Source organism: Astatotilapia calliptera, chromosome 4, assembly GCF_964374335.1.
Source record: "Astatotilapia calliptera chromosome 4, fAstCal68.1, whole genome shotgun sequence".
Lineage (NCBI taxonomy): Eukaryota > Metazoa > Chordata > Actinopteri > Cichliformes > Cichlidae > Astatotilapia > Astatotilapia calliptera.
The window spans coordinates 36,519,763-36,545,335 of record NC_137425.1 but is presented as its reverse complement, the minus strand read 5'-3'; the positions used below and the strand labels follow the sequence as shown (position 1 = coordinate 36,545,335).

General features: G+C 48.9%; 1 protein-coding gene across 1 annotated transcript; it reads right to left on the bottom strand.

Moving 5' to 3' along the window:
- Positions 1–1,309: 1,309 nt before the first annotated feature.
- Positions 1,310–19,599, bottom strand: cog1 (component of oligomeric golgi complex 1). The gene is made up of 15 exons (XM_026166205.2): positions 19,211–19,599; positions 17,960–18,207; positions 17,673–17,854; positions 17,389–17,565; positions 16,922–17,078; positions 14,971–15,181; positions 14,484–14,841; positions 13,590–14,038; positions 13,099–13,245; positions 12,852–13,010; positions 10,255–10,379; positions 8,426–8,534; positions 5,164–5,273; positions 3,316–3,400; positions 1,310–2,338 (listed from the first exon to the last, which is right to left on the bottom strand). Exons 1-15 carry the CDS (start codon positions 19,511–19,513, stop codon positions 2,201–2,203), a joined length of 2,958 nt encoding a protein of 985 aa, XP_026021990.2. The 5' UTR covers positions 19,514–19,599; the 3' UTR covers positions 1,310–2,200.
- Between the last annotated feature and the right edge of the window lie 5,974 nt (positions 19,600–25,573).

The following is a 25,573-nucleotide window of genomic DNA, read 5'->3' as shown; positions in this document are numbered from 1 at the left end:
GCCAGGATGAACTACTTTTGCCAAGCACCGCCCTCCCTGGTGTCCAGAGTGTACTTGCTGCACTAGTTTTAGCTTTTCAGAACTAGTAAAAGGTCACCCCCACCTCCATCACCTTGGGTTTTGCATCCCCTATTGTAACCTTTGGAAGCAGTGCATCTGCCTGGTCGCTGAGGTCTATCACAGTGAGAAGGGCGGTCGCAGCATCCCTGTTGTGAATCAAGGTAAACTCAAACACCAACATGAACCTTTGTCTGAGCAGAGCCCTCTGGAGCAGGTCCTGCATTCATCTTTCCCTTAAACCTGACTAGTCTCCCAGTTCCTGCTGTCAAACACCCCCACAGCTGATACTGCCCCACCACACTTCACTGCAGTGACGGTACTGGTCAGGTGCTGAGTGTTGCCCGTTTACTGCAGACGTGAACTTTGGCTTTCAGGCCAAAGGTTCAACATTAGCTTCTTCAGACCAGACTTTGGCTGCCTTCTAGCTTCAGTTGGGTCTGCTCACTAAGGACCTTCAGTTGTCCAGATTGGTTCAGCTCTGGGAAGAGTCCTGGTGCTCCCATTTAGGAATGATAGTGGACACTGTGGTCATGAGACCTTCAAGAACATTTTCTGGACCCTTCCCCAGATATGTCCCTCGAAACAATCCTTCCTCTTCGGCCTGGAGACAGATCCTTATACTCCCTGGAGTGGTTTGTGCTCTGACATGCACTGTCTATGAGATCTTAGACAGGAGTGTGTGTAACGTCCCAGCACACCACTGAAACAGGGGCCGAACAATCAGACAGGTATCATCTGTGGCAGCTAGCACTCCCCTGGCACCAGCCCTGACCGACACACCTGAGCTCGTGTCATGGTGAAGGCTATGAATACTCAAACACTACTCACTGTTCTTTTTATTTCATGCAACAACTTTTTTCATGTCATCATTACGAGGTACTGAGTGTACAATGTGGAGTTAATGTATTTGAAATAAGGTTGTAAACATGAGTGAGGTGCTGTGAATACCCTGCAGATGCACCGAATCACAGCCTGCAGTGTGTTCAGCGCCCTCCTTGTTATCCAGCCAAAGGTGAGCAGCACAGATCCATCTTATAACTGTGAAAAGGATCGATGGAAAAACTATTAACTGAACGGTGGGGGCCGGTGTTGGTGACACTTTCTTTGACACCAAGTATCTGCACCACGCTGTTCCTGCGACACGGACCTGTCTGAGGGTTTTGCTTCATGTGCTACTTTTGCAGTGTGGTCCCAACGTCATCCAGCAGCTTTGCAAACTAGAAACTCGCCAATCAACAACGTCACCGTCAGGTTTGGCTGAGTTTATTTTGGTGAGAGACACAAGCAACATTTAACCACAAGACACATTTAGCATTACAATACTTACCCAACAACCAATAAGAACTCATGATTAACACACGTTCAGAGTCCATGCAGGCACGGATTCAAACCCACAACCTGTTTGATGTGAGGTGACAGCACTAATCACCACAGTGCTGCACAAACACCAGAATGTGTTTCACACTGGTGATTACTCTGAGGCAATAATGATAAAGTCAACCTGCTTTCTGCCATCATGGCAACCAGCCATCTCTATCTGAACTGAATACATACATAAAATACAACCTGACATATTAACACCCAGAGAAAATGTAGAACCCAGTACAGAATGTGTCAGCTGATCGCTGTTTGCAGGGATAATGCTTCGTGTCAGCATGTTCACATACTCATACAAATGTAGCTGTGGAGACATCCTGTGATAGAAGCTGACTGCATCAGTCTGTATGTCACAAACCACAGTGTGTTAAACATGTTTCAGTCCAGAGTGAAAAGGACAGCCTACCCCACCAACCAGCCACAGCCTAAGCTGCTCTCCGATGCATCCATCAGAGTATGAGTGTGTGTGAATGTGAAAAGCACTTTGGTAGAAGGAGCATAAAGAAAGTGTGAAGAGTAGAAAAGCACTACAGAGGAAGCATCCACCCTGTCACACACAGTTTCCTTTCAGGAACACAGAGTGCCTGAACGATGCTGCTTGTGTATGCACACATTCAACCAGAGTATCGCTGCTCTGATCACCAGTCAGCCAACACACGTCAGTGCTTACACAACATTTACACATCACACAGGAGGCATTTTGTCAACACACAAAAGGAGTATTTACTGTACATGTCACTGTAACAAAGCAGCCAGCTGAGAATTATTTGCCCATCCCAGAGAGCCAGTTAAGCTTAAATAAAGAAGTCGCTGCTGTGTCTTCATCCTGATCAGCGAGCTGCCTGAAAAGGCTGCCTGGCCAGAAGCTGTCATCACTGCCTGCTGTGAAGGACTGAGGAGCCTGGAGGAGGAAGGAGAAACAGGTCACGGGACATCTGAAGACAAGCACCTGGCAAAAGAGCTGCTCTGAAACAGGAGCCCGACTCTGCTCAGACCTTCAGCAGAGTCAGAGAAGGGCTGCCATCTGAAAGCTCCTAACGTTTTACCACGAAGCAACTTTATGAATGAGGAGAATGGAAGAGAGTCCAGACCTGGAATTATTTCTGGCCATGAATGATTCCAACACTGGAAATGTTAAAGATAATACAGTCATATGAAATGCCTGTGAAGGTTCTCAGTCATCCAGGTCATGGTAGTCTAAGGAGCTTGCAAAGAAAAGCGTCTGGACTTCTTTGAGTTGCTTGAAGACGTTTCACCTCTCATCAGAAAAGCTTCTTCAGTTCTAAGGTCAAATGGTGGAGAGTCCCAGATTTAAGCCCTGTGGGAGTTTCCCCCCACAGAGGGACAAAAGGACCCCCTGATGAGTAAGTGAGAATTTCAGTAAGTTACTGAAATTCTAATTTGTCCAAGACTTTCAATGATTACAGCTACAGTATGAAAATCCTGAGTCATCTCACTCTCAGCTTTGACAAACTTGGGTGTGCAGGCTGTCCACAGCGGGCGCAGTGATGACATCACCCTTTCACTCTTTCACAGCTCAGTGGTAAAAATGTTTTGGGTGATGTTTTACTCTATTTAATAAACTGGCTGTTATTTCACATGTAGCGCTTGTACTTTAACTTTACTTTAGGTTGTTGGTGGCAGTATTCTGTTGTAACGTGGCTGTTCACCAGCAGAATCCAAACACACAGTGATGAACACACTGGTTTGACACTGGTTTGCTTGAACTTAGAAATGCTGGGAAGGCAAAGGGCGTGACACAGGACATTTAGATAAGCACAGTAAAACAGAGACGTAAAGTCATCGTGTGGCTGCCAGTAAATAACATCACAGAGGGGAAATGTCCCAAACAAGAACTCTGACAGACTCTGAACTCACCACCAGCTGCTGAGGAGCTTCAGAGCTTCTGGAAGCTGCCTTGGATTTCTGCACATTTGACACGCTGAGAGGCAGCAGCCCGAACCTGTCAGACACACAAACAGAGTATTTCCAGTTTGGCCAGTTGAACAGTGCAGTGGTACGTTGGTCACCAGCACCACATTTTTCTGCTATTGGGGAAAACAAGGAAATCTAAACTAACAGTTGAACCGCTGAAGTCATAATTGTGTAAAACCAGCAGACCAGTTGAAAAGCTGCTTTTGTCAACATCTGTTTCTTTTCCTCTCTGTGTTCATCATCCTGGTGGTGTTGCTGGCTCTCTGCAGCCCACTATCTGAATGTCAGCACCACCTGCCAAGCCAACAGACCCACAGACATTAGAGATAAGCTTCTGAGGCCTCCCCTGCACCACACCTAACTTCTGTCCATAACGGTTATCAACAGTATCAGTCACATACTGCACCAAACACTCCCAACGGCTGTACAGAGACTGACCTGCTCCTGGCCAGATACCATGAGATTAAGGAGGTGCTCAAAATATTCCTTCCATCCCCCAACTATACCCTCAGGTAAATTCAGCAGCGAAGGCCACACTCACTACATGTATGAGTCAACACTGCTTCCCTGAGTCAGCTGAAGCTTTCCCAGAATCACTCTGAGGCAGACTGATTTTTGTTTCCAAGGACTCACTGAACTCCTACCAGTGAGTCTTTGCTTCAGTTACTACTCAGGCTGTGTTCTGCTCGGCCTGTTAGCACCCCTCAGCTGCCACCCAACTCTAGGCTAACCAAGCCTGATAGGAATCATTCTTTTTGCCTCCCTTCGCAGGGATTACCAGCACAACAGTCACCGATGATGTTGTAGCCTCAGCACCGTCCAGCAGCTTCATCAGAACATAGTCCACTCAGATTCAGTGTCCCCAGCCTCCCTCAGAAAGCTGCCAAAGTACTTCTGCACACAGGAGTTGAAGGTTTTGTGGACCAGGGCCTCTGCCAGGTGCTCCCAGTGCATCCTCACTATACTTTCAGGTGTGCCAGGCCTGTCCACCACCAGCTGGTGAGAAGCTGACGGATCAACTCCTTTCTTCACCAGAACATATGTTCACAGCCACAGACATGATGACACAACTACAAAACTGATCACTGAACTGTAGCCTAGGGTGCGTTGGTGCCACATGCGCTGACGGACATCTTTATTCTTGAACATGGTGTTCAGTGTGGAATAATTGATGACCACTTGGCTTCAGATCATGCCGGCCACTCCTCCCAGTCACACCCCTGACTGTCATTGCCCACATGTGCACTGAGGTCTTGTAGTGGGACGATGGAGACGCCAGACGTAGTACCCTCCAGCACTCCATCCAGTGCATTCAAGAAGGCTAAGTGTTCTGAACTGAATTATTAACCGCACAAACACAAACAACGGTTAAGACCCACTCCCCAACCTGGAGGCAGGGAAGCAGCCTTCCTGTCCACAGGTAAAAACCCAAATGTACAGGCAGCAAACCGGCGGGTACAGGAATACCCTCCTGGCAATTCAAACTGGAACAGATTCCAGCTCCTCTGCATTAGGGTGAGCACAAGGAAGTCTAACTGGTATCGCTCAACCTCACGCACTGGCTCAGGCTCTTTCCTCACCAGATAGCTTCGATAGCTGAGGATCAGGCTGCCCTGGCCTCTGCTTGACACAGCTTACAGAGCCTTCCGCCATGTTTATTCTCACGCCTATGTCACGTGACGATCCCATCTTATTGATCATTAAAGAGATGAAAGTGAAACTATACCATCAGATTTTACTTACCCATTACTTTCTTTTTCATTTAGTAACTATTAGTAACTAAATTCTGACCTGATCTGGCTGCTGGCTAGCGGCAGTATGTTGTAAGGATCCTGGGAGTTCAAACTGCTGCTTCGCAAAGCAAACTGCTTCTCTGAGCCTGTCAGGAGCCCCAGCAGGACCTGGAGGAAAAACAAAAAGACTCCTTATAAACTGACAAGGAAATAATTAGGACAGCATTAGATGAGTGGCTCATAGGATCCATTCAGACAGCAAACACAACACAGAAGACATGTTCACTGACTTTGGACAATAATCTTCAGAAGTACATCAGGAGATATCGTGACACTCTCATATCCTGATATAAGACATTTATCATCCTGACAATGATATAAATCACAAAAATGTAACATTTTCTGTAAATTCTGTGAATCTCGAGCAACTCGACTTGCGTGAAGCTTTTCTGTTTGGATGTGACGATGGATGTGTTCATGTCACTCGGTTCCTTTGCACAGTCTTCCATGCACTTGTGTACTTGCAGTGACTCAGACTAAGTGTTGTCTTTGTATACGCTACCAGTGAAAGTGTGGACACACCTTCTCATTTAATGGTTTGTCTTTATTTTTACTTCTTTCTACATTGTAGATACAAACTGAAGACATCAAATATATGAAGCAGCATATATGGACGCATGTAACAAAGAAAAATTTTTTTATATAATAATTTATATTTTAGAGTAGCCATCCTTTGCTTTGTTGACAGCTCTGCAAACCCTCGGCCTGCTCTCACTGAGCTTCATGATGTAGTCACGTGACATTGTTTCACCTCACAGGTGAGCCTGTCAGGGTTCATTGGGGGAATTTGTTGCCTTCTTGATGGGGTTGGGACCATCAGTTGTGTTGTTCAGACGTCAGGTTGGTGCACAGCTGACAGCTCTGTTTGACAACTGTTAAACCTCTTGATGCTCAACAATCCAGGTAAGTAAATCTCCAAAGGCTGATTCAGTTCATCTGGATGTTTTCAGTGGGAGAAACGTTTCGTCATCATCCAGGTGACTTCTTCAGTCTCAGCTGACTGCAGGTTTCCAGTCTTATAAACAGGACATATAATGACTAAAGCAGCCCAGTGAAGGAACAATGGGCTGGCAGGTCAGCTGCAGTCAACCTGCAGTCAGCTGAACTGAAGAAGTCACCTGGATGATGACGAAACGTTTCTCCCACTGAAAACGTCCAGATGAACCGAATCAGCCTTTGAAGACAACTGTCAGAATTCATATTATGGAAAGAAGCAATCATCTCAGTAAAGAGAAACAACAGTCCATCATTACTTTATGAACTGAAGGTCAGTCAGTCCAGAACATTGCTAAAACTTTGAAAGTGTCTCCAAGTGCAGTCACAAAAACTATCAAGTACTGATAGTTGATGATGAAACTGTCTCACATGACGACCTAGGGCTGGGCTATATCATACTGTTCACGGTAATACCGGTGTAATGTTGGGCAACGATAGGAAAATGAAATATCGCGATAGAATATGGGTAAAACGCGCAGTGCCTTTGTTTACATGCGCACATGGCGGCGACGCAGAATGAGAAGAGCGAAAGTGGATCATTGAATGAAACGATGAACCTGAACTGGTTTGTAAAAATGCTGCAGCTTCACTGGTGTGGAACTGGTTTAGCTTTCGTCCCTCAGATACACAACAAAGCACTATTTTTGGTAGAGCATGCTAGCGGGCCGTCGTTATTACCGTGTTGTTTGGAAAATACGGCGCACTTAAAATCAATCCTTTGATTTTTCTGAAAGTCGACAGAGCCCCTTATAATCCCGTGTGCCTTATGTATGAACTCTGGTTGTGTTTACTGACCTCGAAACGATTTTATGTGCACGGCGCTCGAAAATATGTCAAATGTTTCAGTACGACTTTGCTGAGCTACGAAGCCGCACCGCTCGATGGATTGTCGGAGCGTTACGGCTATCGTAGGCGGAGCCTCGCGGAGTGATACGTACTGTGCTTCAACATAATGTTACCATACTGTGTGTGTATAACCTCTTTTTAAGTTCTGTGGATGTTATACATGGTTATGCTGAGGATGTGTCGGCCAGTTTCCACTGGAAATGCTTTTTGGTTAAACTGTCAGTGAGGAATTTTCTCTGTTACATGTTTATATAACTTTAATGCACATAAAAAACAGCTGCTTGTTTCAGTGAAAATACATTGATGGGTTTTTTTGCACTAATAAAGTTGAGGAGTTGTAAAGTATTTTGTCTAGTGTCAATTATATCGTCAGTTATATCGTTATTGCAAATTTTCAAATGCATATCGTGATAAATATTTTTGGGCATATCGCCCTGCTCTATGAGCACCAGCCCAGGAAAAGAAGACCAGGAGTCACCTCTGCTGCTAAGGATACATTCATCTCATTACTCTCAGGAATCCTGCTGCCTCCACAGTCACCTGACCTAAACCCAGTGGAGATGGTTTGGGATGAGATGCAGCGCAAAGGGAAGGCAAAGGACCAACAAGTGCTCAGCATCTCTGAACTCCTTCAAGACTGTTGGAAACCATTTCAGGAGACGACCTCATGAAGCTCATGGAGACGCCGAGAGAGCAAAGCAGGAATCAAAGCAAAGGGGCTGTTTGGAAGAATCTGAGTTATTTCACACTTTTTTGTTTAATACATAATTTTATGTTGTGTTTATTCAGAGTTTTGATGGCTTCAGTGAGAACCTACAATGGAAATAGTAGAAAAACCATTAAATGAGTATGTCTGTGAAGGTTCTCAGTCATCCAGGTCATCGTAGTCAAAGGAGCTTGCAAAGAAAAGCGTCTGGGCTTCTTTAAGTTGATAAGAAGGACAGACGCAACAACATTGTCATTGAGATCCTTCCCAGACGCCTTAACGCCCACTCACATCCTGGGCCATCTGACCTCAGGAATTCGCATGATAAGGTGGGGCCAGGTTTCACAATGAACACACCCGAAACTCTGGCTGATTGGGACCCACACCCAGTTTCACACCTTGGCTCAGGCGATTAGAGGATCATCAGGGGGTCCTTTTGTCCCTCTGTGGGGGGTCACTCCCACTAGGTTTATATCTGGGACTCTCCACCATTTGACCTTAGAACTGAAGAAGCTTCTCGGATGAGAGGTGAAACGTCTTCAAGCAACTTACAGAAGTCCAGACGCTTTTCTTTCCAAGCTCCTTTGACCATTAAATGAGAATGTGTGTCTCTTAATGTATGTGTCTGATATAAATGTGTTGTCCAAATGAACTGCCTGTTACAAAAATAGCATTGTTTATCTTTGACTCATTTAAGCATAGCTGGAAGTACCAAGGTCCTTTGAGACAGTCGGTTGAGGCTGGCGTTCAGGTGAGGTGTAAACACGTCCAGGTCAAAGGGGTCAATGAAGCTCTCCAGCCAATCACAGGTTTCATGGAATCTGTAAGACATACAGCACAACGTTAGCAGTTATTTAACACTCCACTGTCGATAAATGCAAATGGACTCCTTCTAATCTTACTGACCACCGAAGGCAGTCAGGGATGTGTGTCCAAAGTCAGGGGGCTGTGTCCAACGTCAGGGGGCTGTGTCCAACGTCAGGGGTGTGTGTCTAACGTCAGGGGGCGTGTCCAACGTCAGGGGGCTGTGTCTAACGTCAGGGGGCTGTGTCCAACGTCAGGGGGCTGTGTCTAAAGTCAGGGGGCTGTGTCCAACGTCAGGGGTGTGTGTCTAACGTCAGGGGGGGGTGTCTAACGTCAGGGGCTGTGTCCAACGTCAGGGGGCTGTGTCTAAAGTCAGGGGGCTGTGTCCAACGTCAGGGGGGTGTGGGGGCTGTGTCCAACGTCAGGGGGCTGTGTCTAACGTCAGGGAGGTGTGTCTAACGTCAGGGGTGTGTGTCTAACGTCAGGGAGGTGTGTCTAACGTCGGGGGGGGTGTCTAACGTCAGGGGGGGGTGTCCAACGTCAGGGGGCTGTGTCTAAAGTCAGGGGGCTGTGTCCAACGTCAGGGGGGGGTGTCTAACGTCAGGGGGGTGTGTCCAACGTCAGGGGGGTGTGTCTAACGTCAGGGGGCTGTGTCCAAAGTTAGGGGGCTGTGTCCAAAGTCAGGGGGTTGTGTCCAAAAAAAGTGGACTAGTCAGCAGGATGCGAGTAAAGATGCAGGAGAAATGTACCGGTGAGTTAACAGCACATCACTGCATCACACACCAGGAAAGGCTGTGTGGTGAAGTCCTAAAAATGGAGCATGTAATGGTCACCGTGACACAGACCGTACATTTTACCTGAGCTAAAAGTTTAAATCACCGTCAGTTTCAGTCTTTTATGTGGGAAATAGATTCAGAGTTTGCTGACATTCCTTCATGCAGAGCTCCGCTGGCTGAGTTGGGATAAAAGTTCAACAGAGTTTTTGAGCTCAGCAAGGAAACCTGTCAGTTCATGGACATGTGTGATGCGGTGAAGGCGTTTCAAGTGAAGCTGTCACTAATGCACCAGTGCAGCCTGCCTCACTTTCCCTGTTGCAGTAATGTTGAACCAAGTCAGCGCACTTTGCTGAGCTGCACCTGTGCAGATTCAGATGCAGCTGCAGTGTAATGATGCACTCAGGGAAAGACACTGAATGGCCCGCACAGTTTATTAGCTCCACTCCTGCAGCAGCGCCCAGCTCGTCTACATGCGGCTCCAACCTTGTGTTTGCTTTCATTTACTTTTTCTGGGGGTTTGGCAGCATGTTCATATTTCTAACTTGCATCATTTTGACAAGATATATTTTTATGAAGAGCAAAATATTTAAAGTTTCTTTTTTTAAGTTTATTTAATCTGGAATCATATTCCTGTCTGTTTTCATTCATATTTATGTTTAAAAAACATTGTTTGAGTGTTCAATAAATCTTTATCTTGTTTGGCCTGCGACCTAAAGTGTGCCTTCAGTTTTGGCCCCCTGTGCGATTGAGTTTGACACCCCTGGGCGAGACCTACCAATTGAACAGCCACTCACGTCGCAGGATTCAGTCCCTGATTCTGGACACAACCATATGAACCCGTGAACACCTCTGGCTCGTGCTGCACTACAGTATTACAGGATTACAGTTTCCAAGCTTCCTCGGGTGTTTGCAGACTGTGCACAAACAGCCCATGACACATATTTTGGATGTGAATTGATACCTTGGGTCTTGCTGTGGTCGGGAGTTCTTCAGTTCTTCCAGTCTGCTCCCCAGAGTAGCGCTCAGGTAACGGAGGTCAAACAGGAACTGCAGGGCTCTGTTCTGCGTCATGGGGAATACAGCATCCTGAAGGAGAAGGGAGGCACAACCATAGAAAATACATTTAAAGTGCTAACCACGCCCTTATGTTTCTGTGCTCCTTTGCCATCAGATCAGTTTCTCACTGCCATCGTTTTGACAGTTGCATTGACAAAATACACTAATCAGTCATAACCTTATGACCACCTGCCTAATATTGTGTAGTTCCCTTTTGTTGCTGCATTGTGCTCCAGTAGAGCCCTGAAGGTGTGCTTTGGAACCAAGAGATTCTCTCTCACATAGACTGGACTGAGATCTAAGGAATATGGAGGTCCAGTCAACCCCTCAAAGCTATATTGTTTTCCTCAAACCATTCCTGCTCTGTCTGATGTTGCATGTTCCTGCTGAAAGAGGCCACAGCAATCATGGCATACACCATGAAACATGGTCTGTAACAACTGGTAGGTGGCACGCATCCACATGCAGGACCCAGCAGGACATTACCGAAAGCAGACCTTCCCAAAGTGTGGGGCCCGCCCCCTAGGGGGGCGCAGAGCCATTGCGGGGGGTGCGGTATGAAACGGGAAAAAAAACAAAACAACAACAACGCTTGGACACTGCTAGCACGGGCTCCCACACAAACACAAAGCAGGAGATGAAGCATCGCTGAATATGTTTCCAAACAAACTTCATTCTAAGCCAAAGACTAGATTTTTGCTGTAAAAACAAAAGAAGCAAAAGAAGTTTGGGAACCACTGACCTAAAGGATTATACTGCATCTGCAAGCTTGCCACGCAAACACCCGAGCAGCCACGTCATGTAAGAGAGAACACGACTGATCAGACCAGGCGATCTTCCTCCACTGCACCGTGGTCCAGCATGGGCACCCTGACAGATCTGCAGCCCCATTAAAAACACAGTTCCTATCAGAGCAAGCATTACACCTTTGCCAATGTGACCTACACAGCTTGTCTATTTGATCAGACCACGCTCTCCAGTTAGCCTGTCCACCATTGTTCTGACCACTGCAGACTGGAGCCCCCACAGGATGCTCTGACTCAGTTATCTAGCATCACTACCTGGACTCTATGTCTGCCCATTTTCCTGCTAAAACACCAACTTCGAGGCCCAAACGTCGACTTGCTCCCTAACATGTCACACCCAGTAAAAGACGCCATGATGAAGAGATGGTCAGTGACATTCACTTCACCTGTCAGTGGTCATGAGTTATGCCTGAGTGGTGAACAGGCCTATAGGGTGTGATTCTAATATCACATTGGACCTCTGATCTCTTCGGTTCAAATAAGGTTTCTTTTAGCGCATTAACGCGTTAATGTGGCGTTGACACCAAGTAACCCGGACTAATCTGTGTTAACTCGTTAACAGGGATTTGCCAGTTATGACGCGTTAACCCGGTGACGCTGACAGCACTAGTTTCTTTGTGTCGTAACACTTCCTACTTCCTTTTTTGTATTAACAACATTAAAGACATTATAATGGTAGTTTGCACTGACGCCCTGACCACGAGCAGAGCCATGAAACTCCTCTCGTTGTTAATCAGACATCATTCTGTACACGTGATAGTAGGTTCATTCATGTCCATGGTAAGGTAGGCTGACTGTGGTACTGCATGAAGGAAGGTGCAGTTCAAAGCAGGATAAACAGGTTAGTTTGCTGTGATGATTTAAAGTAAAGAACAGTGTGTGACTGATGATCACGGTCAGAGTTAAGCTCATGATGCTGAGATCCACTCACTGGATTCACTCCAACTTGACACCAGCCAGTATAAAGGCAGCATGAGCAGCACACGTCCGTACAGCTGATGAAACAGCTGCTTCTGTAAATCTACAAAGAGCCGTAAACCTCAGATCAGCTGATCACAGCCTGAACACTAAGAAAATAGAGCCCACAGCAGAGACCTGTGTGAGCTCTCCCCACGCTGAGTCCTTACAGCGAATCTCAGGGTTCATGTGCTGATCCCACCGATGTGGGGGAAAGTCACCCTCTCAGCGTTTGTCCTTTCCCACTCAGACTCTACCTAACCAAGCTGAGTACATTTATTACAATTTAACTGTTGACTAAAAGCTTGTTTCCAATCTACTTTCTTACACTGTTACTGAACTGATGCAGCACAGCTCCGTCAGCTTTGTACAACAATACAAACCTTTTACTTTCTTACTGTGAGCACATTTCACAACCTGTACTTTTCACCTTTAATCGAGTAAAGAAGTAGAATCAGTGCTTCAGTATTTACTGGAGTATTTCTGAACACTAGTATCTGTACTTCTACGTAAGTATGCGTGTACTTAGCTCTTCATTAGTCTCTCATTGAATATTTCTGGCTGTCTGTAGCCATACACCAGGTCCTGCTAGCATGATTCCCTTCTTTTCCTCCTACAGAGCCGTGACGCTCTGCTCGTCTGTGATCATCATGAAGATTATTCTCAGACTTTTCTCAGAACACAGGAAATCATCAGGTCGAGGAATAATCCAACTATCTACCAGACAGGTCCCAGTTACCGTGCTGCTGGTCTGTGTCAGGCTGTGGTAATGGTGCAGGACTTCAGTCAAACAGGTCTGCAGAAACTCCTGGAGGGTGGAGCGAGGAAGGGCGTGGCCTCCCACCCTGTTTATTTCCACACACAGCTGGAACAGCAGGGACTGCACAAACCACGTTGGCTACAGAAGACACCAGAAACAAAAGGTTGCCATCAGACCTCAGGATGGATTCTGGGTCCTTCCAGTTTGTATCAGATGTCCTCCTGACCTGTACTGGAAGACGGATCTTGGATGTAACGCTGCTTCCAGACTCGGCCTCCTCCTGGATTTCCAGATCCTCCCAGTTAGTTGCTGTAGCTAAGATGGTGCCTGCAGACTCAGCATGAAGCACCATGCCAAACTTCTCCAACAGCCCCTGCAACACAGAGCCGAGCAGGTCTTCAGACAACACCAGAGTCATAGCTGTAGACCTTTGACCCTCCCACATACGTCTGTTGAAACTAAAACATTAGCAAACAGACAGGTTTCACAGCCAACAGCAGCATGATCACTGGTTTAGTCAGTGTCCCTCCACCCGTCTGCTCAACAGTTCAGTCAGATAATACACTTTCACTCAACCTTTATAAACCAGTTTAACCACAGCTGGACGCTATGTGACGTGATGTGATTCTACTGCTCTATCAGATTTCTACAAACCTCCCCATAAACCGACACTAACCACATGTCAAGTTTACATGTACACTTGTGACTGTGTCTGACTTTAGAAAGAGCGGCGCTCCAGATGCGGTAGGCCTCCATACTGCAGCCAAGAAGCTCCTCCTTCAGCTCCTCCCACTTGTCCTGGGAAGGCCTGACCTCTGCAGCGGCCGTGGCTTTGCCCAGCTTCTTGCCTTGCCTGGGGGTCCCTTTGGCTGTGCTGTCAAAACCACACTGCTTTCCCAGGATGCAATGCTTCAGGTTGGGGCACAGTTTGCCCATAGACTGGCTCAGCCTGGCCATGAATAGAACTGAACTGAGGCAGGTGGGCCTGGCGTCTGGCGAGGCCACAGCCAGCTGTGATCGGATGAAGGACAGAATGTGGTGAACACAGGCCAAACAGCCGTCACGCAGCGCCGCCTCCACTGCTGCGGAGTCGATGAAGCGGTTAAATGAGGATGACGATGGCTGATCAGCAGAGGAAGGGACAGTGGCCAAAGTAGAGTCAGAGCCTGCAAAGCACGACACATTAACAACTGTCAGTACTTTCAATATTTCAGTGGTCCAATAGTTGCCATTCGTATGTTTATACAATCCAAAGAGTATGAAACCCTCAGATTTAGCTCCAAACGCTTCTGAAGTTTTCAGCACTGCATCAGATCAAAGACGTGACTGAAGTGCAGACAGATGTGCTCCATCAGTCCTGCCAAGTACAGTTTCAGACATTCAAAAGGGATCGGATAGCTGACATCACCCAGTTTCATGGTCAGGTGATGTCACTTCCTGTTATTCCACGAGAAATGAAAGAATCTAGAGTTGGTTCCAAAACTTCAACAAAGATAAAAGCCTGAGCTTTTCACTGGTCTTTCTCAATATCACATTAAATCAGGATAAATACACCATCAATCTGTCAGCTGAAACACAAGGAAACCCCCACAACACTCCCAGTGGACCTACCCACGTCCTGGGACGGGAGGTAGTGCTGGAGATCATCCAGTCTGGCTTTCAGCTTTGCATCAATGGAAGAGCAGAAGTTCTGAACACAAGGTGTGAGCGCCTGCGTCTTCATGGCCAGGCCACTCCTGTGCTGCTGCTGGCCCCGCTGGCTCACACTGAACCAGCCTGCGTCGTTCAGCAGGTCCCCTGGAGACTCCAACCACAAGAAGGAGGAGACATCTACCTCATACTGGGCCCCATGGCTGCTGTGGGCACCTGAAGACGAATGGACGCTCTGGGTCTGCAGATCCCTGACGGCGGATGTAAGGAGCTGGATAGACAGCACTGAGATGGCTTCAGTTTCCTCTTTAGTGATGACCTTGAAGAGTCGAAAGAAACAATAAAAGTGTTACAATAACTGCATGTTTATCCCCCGTCATTAGCAAGTATACAGACTAAGTGGGCCCTGAAAATGAACCTATAAAGCTAAAGATAGAAGAACAGCAACCTGCAGCCGCTGGAGGAAAAGCTGCTGCAAGATGTCCTCCCAGACGGTGAGGGGGTGCTCCAGCAGACGCTGACAGACGGTGCTCCAGTGCTGACTGATGGAGTCTGCTGACAGAAGGTCCCAAACAGCGTCTCTGATGGCTGCCAGCCCCTTCAGGCTCTTGACGTAGACCAAAAGGCTTCCAACACCATGGCAGATGTCCTCCTTACAGCTGGAAACAACACATTTGGAGAGACTGGAAATGATCATGTAGCCTTCATGAAACACACGCCCTGCACTCGATAACATCAAGGTGAGCTTTGCAAACAGGCCAGAAATAACCAGTGTGGGTAAGTTACTTTAAGTAATTAATTACCAATTACTTAACCAACAGTGTATTTAAAATACTTATCTAATTACTGTGTCTGAAAAGTAACTTAATTACTCAATAAGTAATTTAACTAAATACTTCTTAAAATCCCAATAAAACCTTGAGTGGCAAACAATAGAAATTAAACTCTTTAAATAATAAATTATTTTAAAGACGGAGACTCTGCAGCAGCGGCATCTCTTCCAGTGTCGCCTGCAGTCACCGTCGGTGCTGCTGAAGTAAAACCAGGTCCTGCTCAGCAGTGTTATCCATGGATGATGAAGGATCGCTCAGAAGTCTTCGTCTATGCTCTGTGTCAGGCGCTTCAGCAGGTTACTGCTGCTGTTAACAGCAGCCCATAGTTTTTACATATCACTGTAATGTTCTTGTCTGCTTGTTTCAGAAAAGTGAAGAGGCGGGAACATGTCCACGTCATGAAACAGCCACTGCTTCAGCCGACAGCTTCCGCTGTAGAAAACGACCGTGCAGCAAACTGGTGTGGAATGACGCGCAGCTGCACCTCAGCCATGTTACAGAGCAGTTTACTTCTACCTTTAGAAGATAAATGATTGAAATTAAATGACGATGTTCAGCCAGTTTAATTATTTTACAATGTAACACAAGCACATTGTAAGTAACTGTAATTAAAATACCTAAAAATGAACAGTAATCAGTTACTCTACTTTTTCAGTGGAAAAGTAATTTAATTACACTGGACCATGACATGAGAATAATAACGATAACAATAAGGAGTAGTGAATAAATAGATGTGTGAGTGGTGAGCACATGTGACAGGTGGTGGGATGAGACGCTCCCTCATCTTTGTGTTGTTTGTTCCGTCTCTGGTCGGAGCTTCATGTTTGTTGTCCTGCAGTGTGAGACATGATTGGACCACAGACACTGGTCTTCATTGTGTCCCACAGCAGTCGAGGTGCACACATCTGCAGTGGATCGAATGTAAGTCAGCAGTTCTCTCCTACACGGCTGCTGAGCACCACCTGCCTGGACGCCAGTCATCACACGGTCACAGATAGATCCAGTTTTCACGTCGACGACTCCAAACCAGTAAACTTCATCTGGTCTTCCACTCGTCGTCTCACAAACTGAAACTAAAATGAAGATCAGCAGATAATGATCCTGTAATGAACCACGTTAAACACTGACCCTCCTGCTCCTCGTGTCTAAACCTAAAACTTTGTCCTTGAGCCAACGATCATGACGGTGTTCATGGCTCCACCCTCACTGGTCCCCAGGTGGAGGACCCACAGTCATCTCCGGACATGTTTAAGGCCACTGCAGCGGTGTGTAAGTGGCCGAGGATAAAATGCAGCGCGTCGGCTCCCTCTGCTGCTCGAGGAGGCAGCTTTAAGGAAGTCTGCAAGGCTGTGCTGGATCACGTATGCTACCCCGAGGACTCCCGCCGCCACTTCTGTGAGCTGGACTCCGCCTCGGGGTGATCGCTCCCTTCTATCAGCTCAAAGTGATCACAAGTCACTCCTGACAGCACAGAGGCAGAGCTGGAATGCTACTATTAGCACATTTTTCTATGCAAACAACACTGAAACTGAAAGAAAGGAAACAGCAGACATTCAGTGGCCTTACGTATCGATCCACTGTTGAAGAGTGTCTTGCAGGTGCTCCCTCTGGATTGGCTGAGCCAGGGTGCGAAGGACAGGTTGAAACTCTGAGATGGACGCAGGCAGATACTTTAACCAGCTGCCTGTACTCACATCTTCCTGCAACACCCTTCTGTCCTTAGCTGAGGACACAGATGGGGAACATTGGAAAAAGGGGGCTGTTAGTTTCTCAGACTGAGTGTTTCAGAGCAGTGCTCTTACTGCACACTTACAGCAGCTCAGACTACACGCACAATACAGTCATACAGTGTTGTATTCAGCATCTGCGTCACATCCACAGACAGTTTAGAGTCAGCTGCTCCTGTGAGGCACGGGGAGACATGGCCATGCTCACCCAGGAGATGAAAGCCAGCAAATTCTTGCTCTGAAGCAAAGCTTATTCTTATTAACCTGAACACAAAGACCCCGACGTGTCCTGTCTCAGCTGTTTACCTGCAGGACTCGTAGATGTGACGTTGTCCAGGACAGAGAAGAGCATGCCACAGCTCAAAGCTTCATCCCCTGGCCTGGGGCTGCCCTCTGGGGGGAGGTAGAAGATGGCATAGGCCTGAAACAGAGTGGTGACCAGCAGCTCCACGAGGCTGCACACCTGGGACTTGATCCCTGCACCTGCAGAAAAGCACAGGTTCATGGACTAACAGAAGCCTCGAAGGCTTTTTCTTTATCAAATCAAACATTTGTCACGCTTTACCACAGAAGGAAACTATAGAGCATACCATGCTGCGGTTGGTTCAGCAGCTGATGTATGGATGATTTCCGGGCCAACAAGAAGTCAGCCAGAGCCTGCCGAGGAGAGCTGTCTTCAAGCAGCATGATGGACACCAAGGCTTCAGCGATGGCCTGGTCCGACACTGCACGGCCCCTCAGCAGAGCCCTGCTGTCCAGCAGAATGGCTGCCCTGCAAGAAGACGCTTACTCTCAGCTACTACAAGTGCACTATTTTAGTTTCAAGCCACGGAGTTTCGATTTCAAGTTTCCGTTAAGCAGGAATTGTGACACAAACCTGAAGTGTTCGGTGGTGGCAACCTGTCGGATTAGGATGGGAAATCGGACAAGGACGGAGCTGTAGAGGCCTGCTGCAGTGGCCTCCAGCTGCAGCAGATGGTGCAGGTGGCAGCACATCAGGTAGAGCTGCGTGGCTCGGAGGTAGTGAGATGCCTCCATGGCACTCCAAATCCGCTCCGGGATCTCCAAAAGCAGCTTGATCTGGGAGGCCATGGTGTAGAACTTTAGCTGCCACGGTGTCTGGCTCTGCAACAGGACACACAGTGCGTCTCCATCACAACGTCATCAGCTTCAAACAGTTGCTGCAAAAGCAGTTTGTGCACATGTGAAAGCGTTCGTTCTCTTAACTCAGGAGAAGCTTTAGAAGGAAACACGCAGTTTAGACGTCATTTCAACCAAGTGTTGAACTTTGACTGATGAAGTCCAGAAGAGTGTGTAAGGACTTCCCCAACACATCCACCCCGACACTGCTGCTGATCATCTGTGTGCAATATCTCAGTCTCTCCATGTTCTGTGCACTTATTCTGGTCCCAGTCTGTTTCAGTGTTTCCTACACATACACCATGTATATAGTTCCACTCACATATCTATACATACACACTGCTTTTTATTTTATTCTATTTATTTATTTATTTTCCACCTTCGTTGTATATTGGTTTCTCTTCTTCTTACTTCAGCACCTTTGTGGTCCAGAAACTGCACAATGACAATAAACAGCTGGAAGTCTCTGAAGCCTTTTCTCCTGAGCAGCTGCCTCACTGTCTGTATGGTAACTGCACCGCAGTACAGTGAGAACAGCTGGGAAGATCACTGGAGCCGCTCTTCCCTCCATCACAGACACTTATCACACTGCAAAGCCACCAGCATCGTGGAGGACCACACACCCCACAGACACACACTCACTGCCAGACTACAGAATAGTTTCTTCCCCCAGGCCATCACACTCCTGAACACTCAGTGACTGGACACACACACACACACACACACCAGGTCACTTCTGCACTGTTGTGTGTCTGCATCCTTCTGTTCTGCCTGATGGTGCTTGTGTGCTGCATGTAGCAGCGGTGTTGAACAGGCTGGAATGAACCACACACTGCTCTGTGACGAAGCTGTGTTCAGGTGGTTCAGCAGCCTCACCTTTCCTGAGCAGCTGCGAGTCTGCCGCTTTGTAGGTGAGGTTACGGTAGATCTTCATGACGTTGTAAAGTACTACTAAGGCGCATGCGTCGACACACGGCGTTTGGCTCACCTCCACTCTGCAGCTGGCCACGCTGGCTCTGCCCTGCTTCAGCCTGTGGCAGTACTGCTGCATGTCCTGGATGGACTGCACGACGCTCTCCGAGCACTGCTTCATCTCCCCGATCGTGTCGGCGGCGTCGATCAGGTCCCGGTACCGCTCGCCCACCATCTGCCTCAGCTCCTCCCTCTTCTGCTCGATCTCCCCGCGGACTTTGCGCTCGATTCCGCGGATCTCCTCAGTGTTATAGCACTCAAAGAGAAGCGCCGGGTCGCTGATCTCCGACACCCGGAGAGAAAGCGCGTCCTGGGCCATGGTAGACACACAACAACATCAACCGAGACTCCGATCCGGAAACCAACGGAAGACACTTCCTGTCTCCACGTAAGCGACAGCAGCGGAACTGGTCACGCTGCTGTCATTTCCGTGGGCGTCGCTGTCCCGTGAACCAAGCGAAACATCCCCGAATTCGCTCATCTTATGTGTGTGTGCGCATTATGAGTTTAACACACACTAACCAGCCGTTTACACATGATCAGATATCACTGTGTGACGTTTAAAACACACTCATGACAGGCCGAGTGCAGCAGTGTGCGCACGCCGTCGTAGAAACAGCAAACAAATAAACAACAACAACAACAATGGCGACTCTATGTACAGGTAAACACGTGACCTCCGCCTGTGAAATGAACACAGCGGCCTGTTTCCTACAAACTGCATGAATGACTTCAGTATGATGTGTGGTGATGTTTGAAGATGCTGCTGTCAGCAATCAATCAATCTATCTATCTATCTATCTATCTATCTATCTATCTATCTATCTATCTATCTTTATTGACAGACGTTACGTCCATAGTTTCAAAAAACAACAACACAACATACAAATCTTAATAAAAAATATAAAATATTTGTGAAGATATAAAACCATAGTGTACGCTGCTTGTAAGATGACCATGAGGGGGCAGTATATAGCGCTGTGAACGTCTGTCTGTTTACGTCATCGTCATCAGTGAAGGGTCTCTCTTTAGTTGGACACAGAAATCCATTATTTATCATAAGAAAGCGTCCAGTGTATCATAAACACAGAGACACATTTAGTCTGATAGAAAACAAACAGGTTCCTCTACATGCTGACTAGATTTCCAGCGACGGTGGAATAAATGTATGCAGGGTTTTGGTACTTCTTCAGTAAAAAATAGTTCTGTAAAGATATAACGACCTAAACACTATTTGTGGGTTGTTATATTCACTTTCTTTGGCTTCGTCTCACTGTTACTCTCTTTTTAAACGTACCTGGACACTGTCCAAGGGCTGCATATGTGAAATACGTCCACAGTCAGATCTCCACAGTACCAGCATGAAACGTAACCCAGAAAGTAAGGTTTCCTCGAGCAGGCCAACTATCTGTTGGCTTTTGATTGACTTCAGTGATAAACTACTGTCCTACTGCATTTATTTGGATGTAGGGGTGTGTCTAACGTCAGGGAGGTGTGTCTAACGTCAGGGAGGTATGTCTAACGTCAGGGAGGTGTGGGGGCTGTGTCCAATGTCAGGGGGCTGTGTCTAACGTCAGGGGTGTGTGTCTAACGTCAGGGGGGTGTGTCCAACGTCAGGGGGCTGTGTCTAACGTCAGGGGTGTGTGTCTAACGTCAGGGAGGTATGTCTAACGTCAGGGAGGTGTGGGGGCTGTGTCCAATGTCAGGGGGCTGTGTCTAACGTCAGGGGTGTGTGTCTAACGTCAGGGGGCTGTGTCCAATGTCAGGGGGCTGTGTCTAACGTCAGGGGTGTGTGTCTAACGTCAGGGGGCTGTGTCCAAAGTTAGGGGGCTGTGTCCAACGTCAGGGGGCTTTTTCTAAAGTCAGGGGGCTGTGTCTAATGTCAGGGGGCTGTGGGGGCTGTGTCTAACGTCAGGGGGCTGTGTCCAACGTCAGGGGGCTGTGTCTAATGTCAGGGGGCTGTGGGGGCTGTGTCCAACGTCAGGGGGCTGTGTCTAATGTCAGGGGGCTGTGGGGGCTGTGTCTAACGTCAGGGGGCTGTGTCCAACGTCAGGGGGCTGTGTCCAACGTCAGGGGGCTTTTTCTAAAGTCAGGGGGCTGTGTCCAACGTCAGGGGGCTGTGTCCAACGTCAGGGGGGTGTGGGGGCTGTGTCCAACGTCAGGGGGCTGTGTCTAACGTCAGGGGGCTGTGGGGGCTGTGTCCAAAGTTAGGGGGCTGTGTCCAACGTCAGGGGGCTTTTTCTAAAGTCAGGGGGCTGTGTCTAACGTCAAGGGGGTGTGGAGGCTGCGTCCAACGTCAGGGGGCTGTGTCCAACGTCAGGGGGCTGTGTCTAATGTCAGGGGGCTGTGGGGGCTGTGTCCAACGTCAGGGGGCTGTGTCTAACGTCAGGGGGCTGTGTCCAACGTCAGGGGGCTTTTTCTAAAGTCAGGGGGCTGTGTCCAACGTCAGGGAGGTGTGTCTAACGTCAGGGAGGTGTGTCGAACGTCAGGGGTGTGTGTCTAACGTCAGGGGGGTGTGTCTAACGTCAGGGAGGTGTGGGGGCTGTGTCCAACGTCAGGGAGGTGTGTCTAACGTCAGGGAGGTGTGTCGAACGTCAGGGGTGTGTGTCTAACGTCAGGGGGGTGTGTCTAACGTCAGGGAGGTGTGTCTAACGTCAGGGAGGTGTGTCTAACGTCAGGGGGGTGTGGGGGCTGTGTCCAACGTCAGGGGTGTGTGTCTAACGTCAGGGAGGTGTGGGGGCTGTGTCCAATGTCAGGGGGCTGTGTCTAACGTCAGGGGTGTGTGTCTAACGTCAGGGGGGTGTGTCCAACGTCAGGGGGTGTGGGGGCTGTGTCCAAAGTTAGGGGGCTGTGTCCAACGTCAGGGGGCTTTTTTTAAAGTCAGGGGGCTGTGTCTAACGTCAGGGGGGTGTGGGGGCTGCGTCCAACGTCAGGGGGCTGTGTCCAACGTCAGGGGGCTGTGTCTAATGTCAGGGGGCTGTGGGGGCTGTGTCCAACGTCAGGGGGCTGTGTCTAATGTCAGGGGGCTGTGGGGGCTGTGTTTAACGTCAGGGGGCTGTGTCCAACGTCAGGGGGCTGTGTCCAACGTCAGGGGGCTTTTTCTAAAGTCAGGGGGCTGTGTCCAACGTCAGGGGGCTGTGGGGGCTGTGTCCAACGTCAGGGGGCTGTGTCCAACGTCAGGGGGGTGTGGGGGCTGTGTCCAACGTCAGGGGGCTGTGTCTAACGTCAGGGGGCTGTGGGGGCTGTGTCCAAAGTTAGGGGGCTGTGTCCAACGTCAGGGGGCTTTTTCTAAAGTCAGGGGGCTGTGTCTAACGTCAAGGGGGTGTGGAGGCTGCGTCCAACGTCAGGGGGCTGTGTCCAACGTCAGGGGGCTGTGTCTAATGTCAGGGGGCTGTGGGGGCTGTGTCCAACGTCAGGGGGCTGTGTCTAACGTCAGGGGGCTGTGTCCAACGTCAGGGGGCTTTTTCTAAAGTCAGGGGGCTGTGTCCAACGTCAGGGAGGTGTGTCTAACGTCAGGGAGGTGTGTCGAACGTCAGGGGTGTGTGTCTAACGTCAGGGGGGTGTGTCTAACGTCAGGGAGGTGTGTCTAACGTCAGGGAGGTGTGGGGGCTGTGTCCAACGTCAGGGAGGTGTGTCTAACGTCAGGGAGGTGTGTCGAACGTCAGGGAGGTGTGTCTAACGTCAGGGGGGTGTGTCTAACGTCAGGGAGGTGTGTCTAACGTCAGGGAGGTGTGTCTAACGTCAGGGGGGTGTGGGGGCTGTGTCCAACGTCAGGGGTGTGTGTCTAACGTCAGGGAGGTGTGGGGGCTGTGTCCAATGTCAGGGGGCTGTGTCTAACGTCAGGGGTGTGTGTCTAACGTCAGGGGGGTGTGTCCAACGTCAGGGGGTGTGGGGGCTGTGTCCAAAGTTAGGGGGCTGTGTCCAACGTCAGGGGGCTTTTTCTAAAGTCAGGGGGCTGTGTCTAACGTCAGGGGGGTGTGGGGGCTGCGTCCAACGTCAGGGGGCTGTGTCCAACGTCAGGGGGCTGTGTCTAATGTCAGGGGGCTGTGGGGGCTGTGTCCAACGTCAGGGGGCTGTGTCTAATGTCAGGGGGCTGTGGGGGCTGTGTTTAACGTCAGGGGGCTGTGTCCAACGTCAGGGGGCTGTGTCCAACGTCAGGGGGCTTTTTCTAAAGTCAGGGGGCTGTGTCCAACGTCAGGGGGCTGTGGGGGCTGTGTCCAACGTCAGGGGGCTTTTTCTAAAGTCAGGGGGCTGTGTCTAACGTCAAGGGGGTGTGGAGGCTGCGTCCAACGTCAGGGGGCTGTGTCTAACGTCAGGGGGGTGTGGGGGATGTGTCCAACGTCAGGGGGCTGTGTCTAACGTCAGGGGACTGTGTCCAACGTCAGGGGGCTTTTTCTAAAGTCAGGGGGCTGTGTCCAACGTCAGGGGGCTTTTTCTAAAGTCAGGGGGCTGTGTCCAACGTCAGGGGGCTGTGTCTAATGTCAGGGGGCTGTGGGGGCTGTGTCCAACGTCAGGGGGCTGTGTCTAACGTCAGGGGGGTGTGGGGGATGTGTCCAACGTCAGGGGGCTGTGTCTAACGTCAGGGGACTGTGTCCAACGTCAGGGGGCTTTTTCTAAAGTCAGGGGGCTGTGTCCAACGTCAGGGGGCTGTGTCTAACGTCAGGGGGGTGTGGGGGATGTGTCCAACGTCAGGGGACTGTGTCCAACGTCAGGGGGCTTTTTCTAAAGTCAGGGGGCTGTGTCCAACGTCAGGGGGCTGTGTCTAATGTCAGGGGGCTGTGGGGGCTGTGGGGGCTGTGTCCAACGTCAGGGGGCTTTTTCTAACGTCAGGGGGCTGTGTCTAACGTCAGGGGGGTGTGGGGGCTGCGTCCAACGTCAGGGGGCTTTTTCTAAAGTCAGGGGGCTGTGTCTAACGTCAGGGGGGTGTGGGGGCTGCGTCCAACGTCAGGGGGCTGTGTCCAACGTCAGGGGGCTGTGTCTAATGTCAGGGGGCTGTGGGGGCTGTGTCCAACGTCAGGGGGCTGTGTCTAACGTCAGGGGGCTGTGGGGGCTGTGTCCAACGTCAGGGGGCTTTTTCTAAAGTCAGGGGGCTGTGTCCAACGTCAGGGGGCTGTGTCCAACGTCAGGGGGCTGTGGGGGCTGTGTCCAACGTCAGGGGGCTGTGTCTAACGTCAGGGGGGTGTGGGGGCTGTGTCCAACGTCAGGGGGCTGTGTCCAACGTCAGGGGGCTGTGTCCAACGTCAGGGGGCTGTGTCAAATGTCAGGGGGTAATGAGATCAATTAGATAATGAGATCAATTAGATCAATTGTTTGTTAGACCCTCATTACAGTAATAACAGTTAGAGAAAACAGAAATAGAAACAATAGAACGCTACAGCCAAGACGAAGACGTACCAACCACAGTATACATGAACCTTTCACAGTAACTTTAAGCTAGCATCACAAAGACAGTGGAAAACATAACGTCTACAAATACATGTCAAAGCTGGTATATCAACACCACATTAACTCACTCATTAAAATCACTGCTGTCCATTTCAATCCTTTTACCTGGTAGCACTGCCTTATTTGCATGAAGTCAGGAAAATGGATTCTGGGCTGTTCCCGTCCTTTTCTTTGTGGCCCTCTGTGTGAATGGATAACAAACCTGAGCGATTAGCAGGGGTAGAGGGCCTCTCCTGGCTCCTATCTGTGGGGCTGATTACAACCAATAATATCCAATGAATGGACTGATAACATCTGAAGCAAGTGTGAGGACTGCAGACAGTCCATTCCCATATTTTGGAGGTAAGCTCTGATAAACCCTGCTCTATGGGTCTCAGAATATGAAAATATGGGAGTGCCAGTGGTTGCAGTAGCTCATCTCAATATCTCTCAGTATTGAGACTGCAGTGATGACAAGTCTTGTTTCTTCTAGTGAGAAAGATGGTGCGCCAAACTATATCAAGGTCTTCCTCATGGTCGTGTTCCAGCGCTGACACCGACAGTGCTGGTGGTCAAGGGCAGTCCCGGCAGCACTATGACCTCAGAGACTCTGAACCGTCTGAGCCATTGGTCAGATCATTCTGCAGACCTCGATGGTTCGTCAGTGTTGACGAGGAGGGGAAACCGTTTTTTTTACCTTGATTTACACAAGTTGCTCGCTTTGTTTTTTCCTGGTCAGTGTGACAAAGTGGAGGAGCAGTTGCAATGCTCTCCATTTGTCCCACATGTGTTTACCTTTTTTTTTTTTTGCACATTATTCTGTTTCTATGTATTTGCTATGATTTGCTGTTTGTCAAGTAACTTTGCTTCACTCACTGTCCCGGGTTTGTTTGTGGAAGCATTTTGTTGCCGGCAAATCAAACATTCTGCAAATTAAGACAAATACTCAGTTACA

Coding starts and splice junctions, on each gene's coding strand:
- cog1 (XM_026166205.2), bottom strand. CDS start 19,513: ATGGCCCAGGACGCGCTTTCTCTCCGGGTGTCGGAGATCAGCGACCCG. Junction 18,208..19,210: donor TGGCCAGCTGCAGAGTGGAG/GTGAGCCAAACG, acceptor GTCCTGTTGCAG/AGCCAGACACCGTGGCAGCT. Junction 17,079..17,388: donor CACATCTACGAGTCCTGCAG/GTAAACAGCTGA, acceptor CTGTGTCCTCAG/CTAAGGACAGAAGGGTGTTG.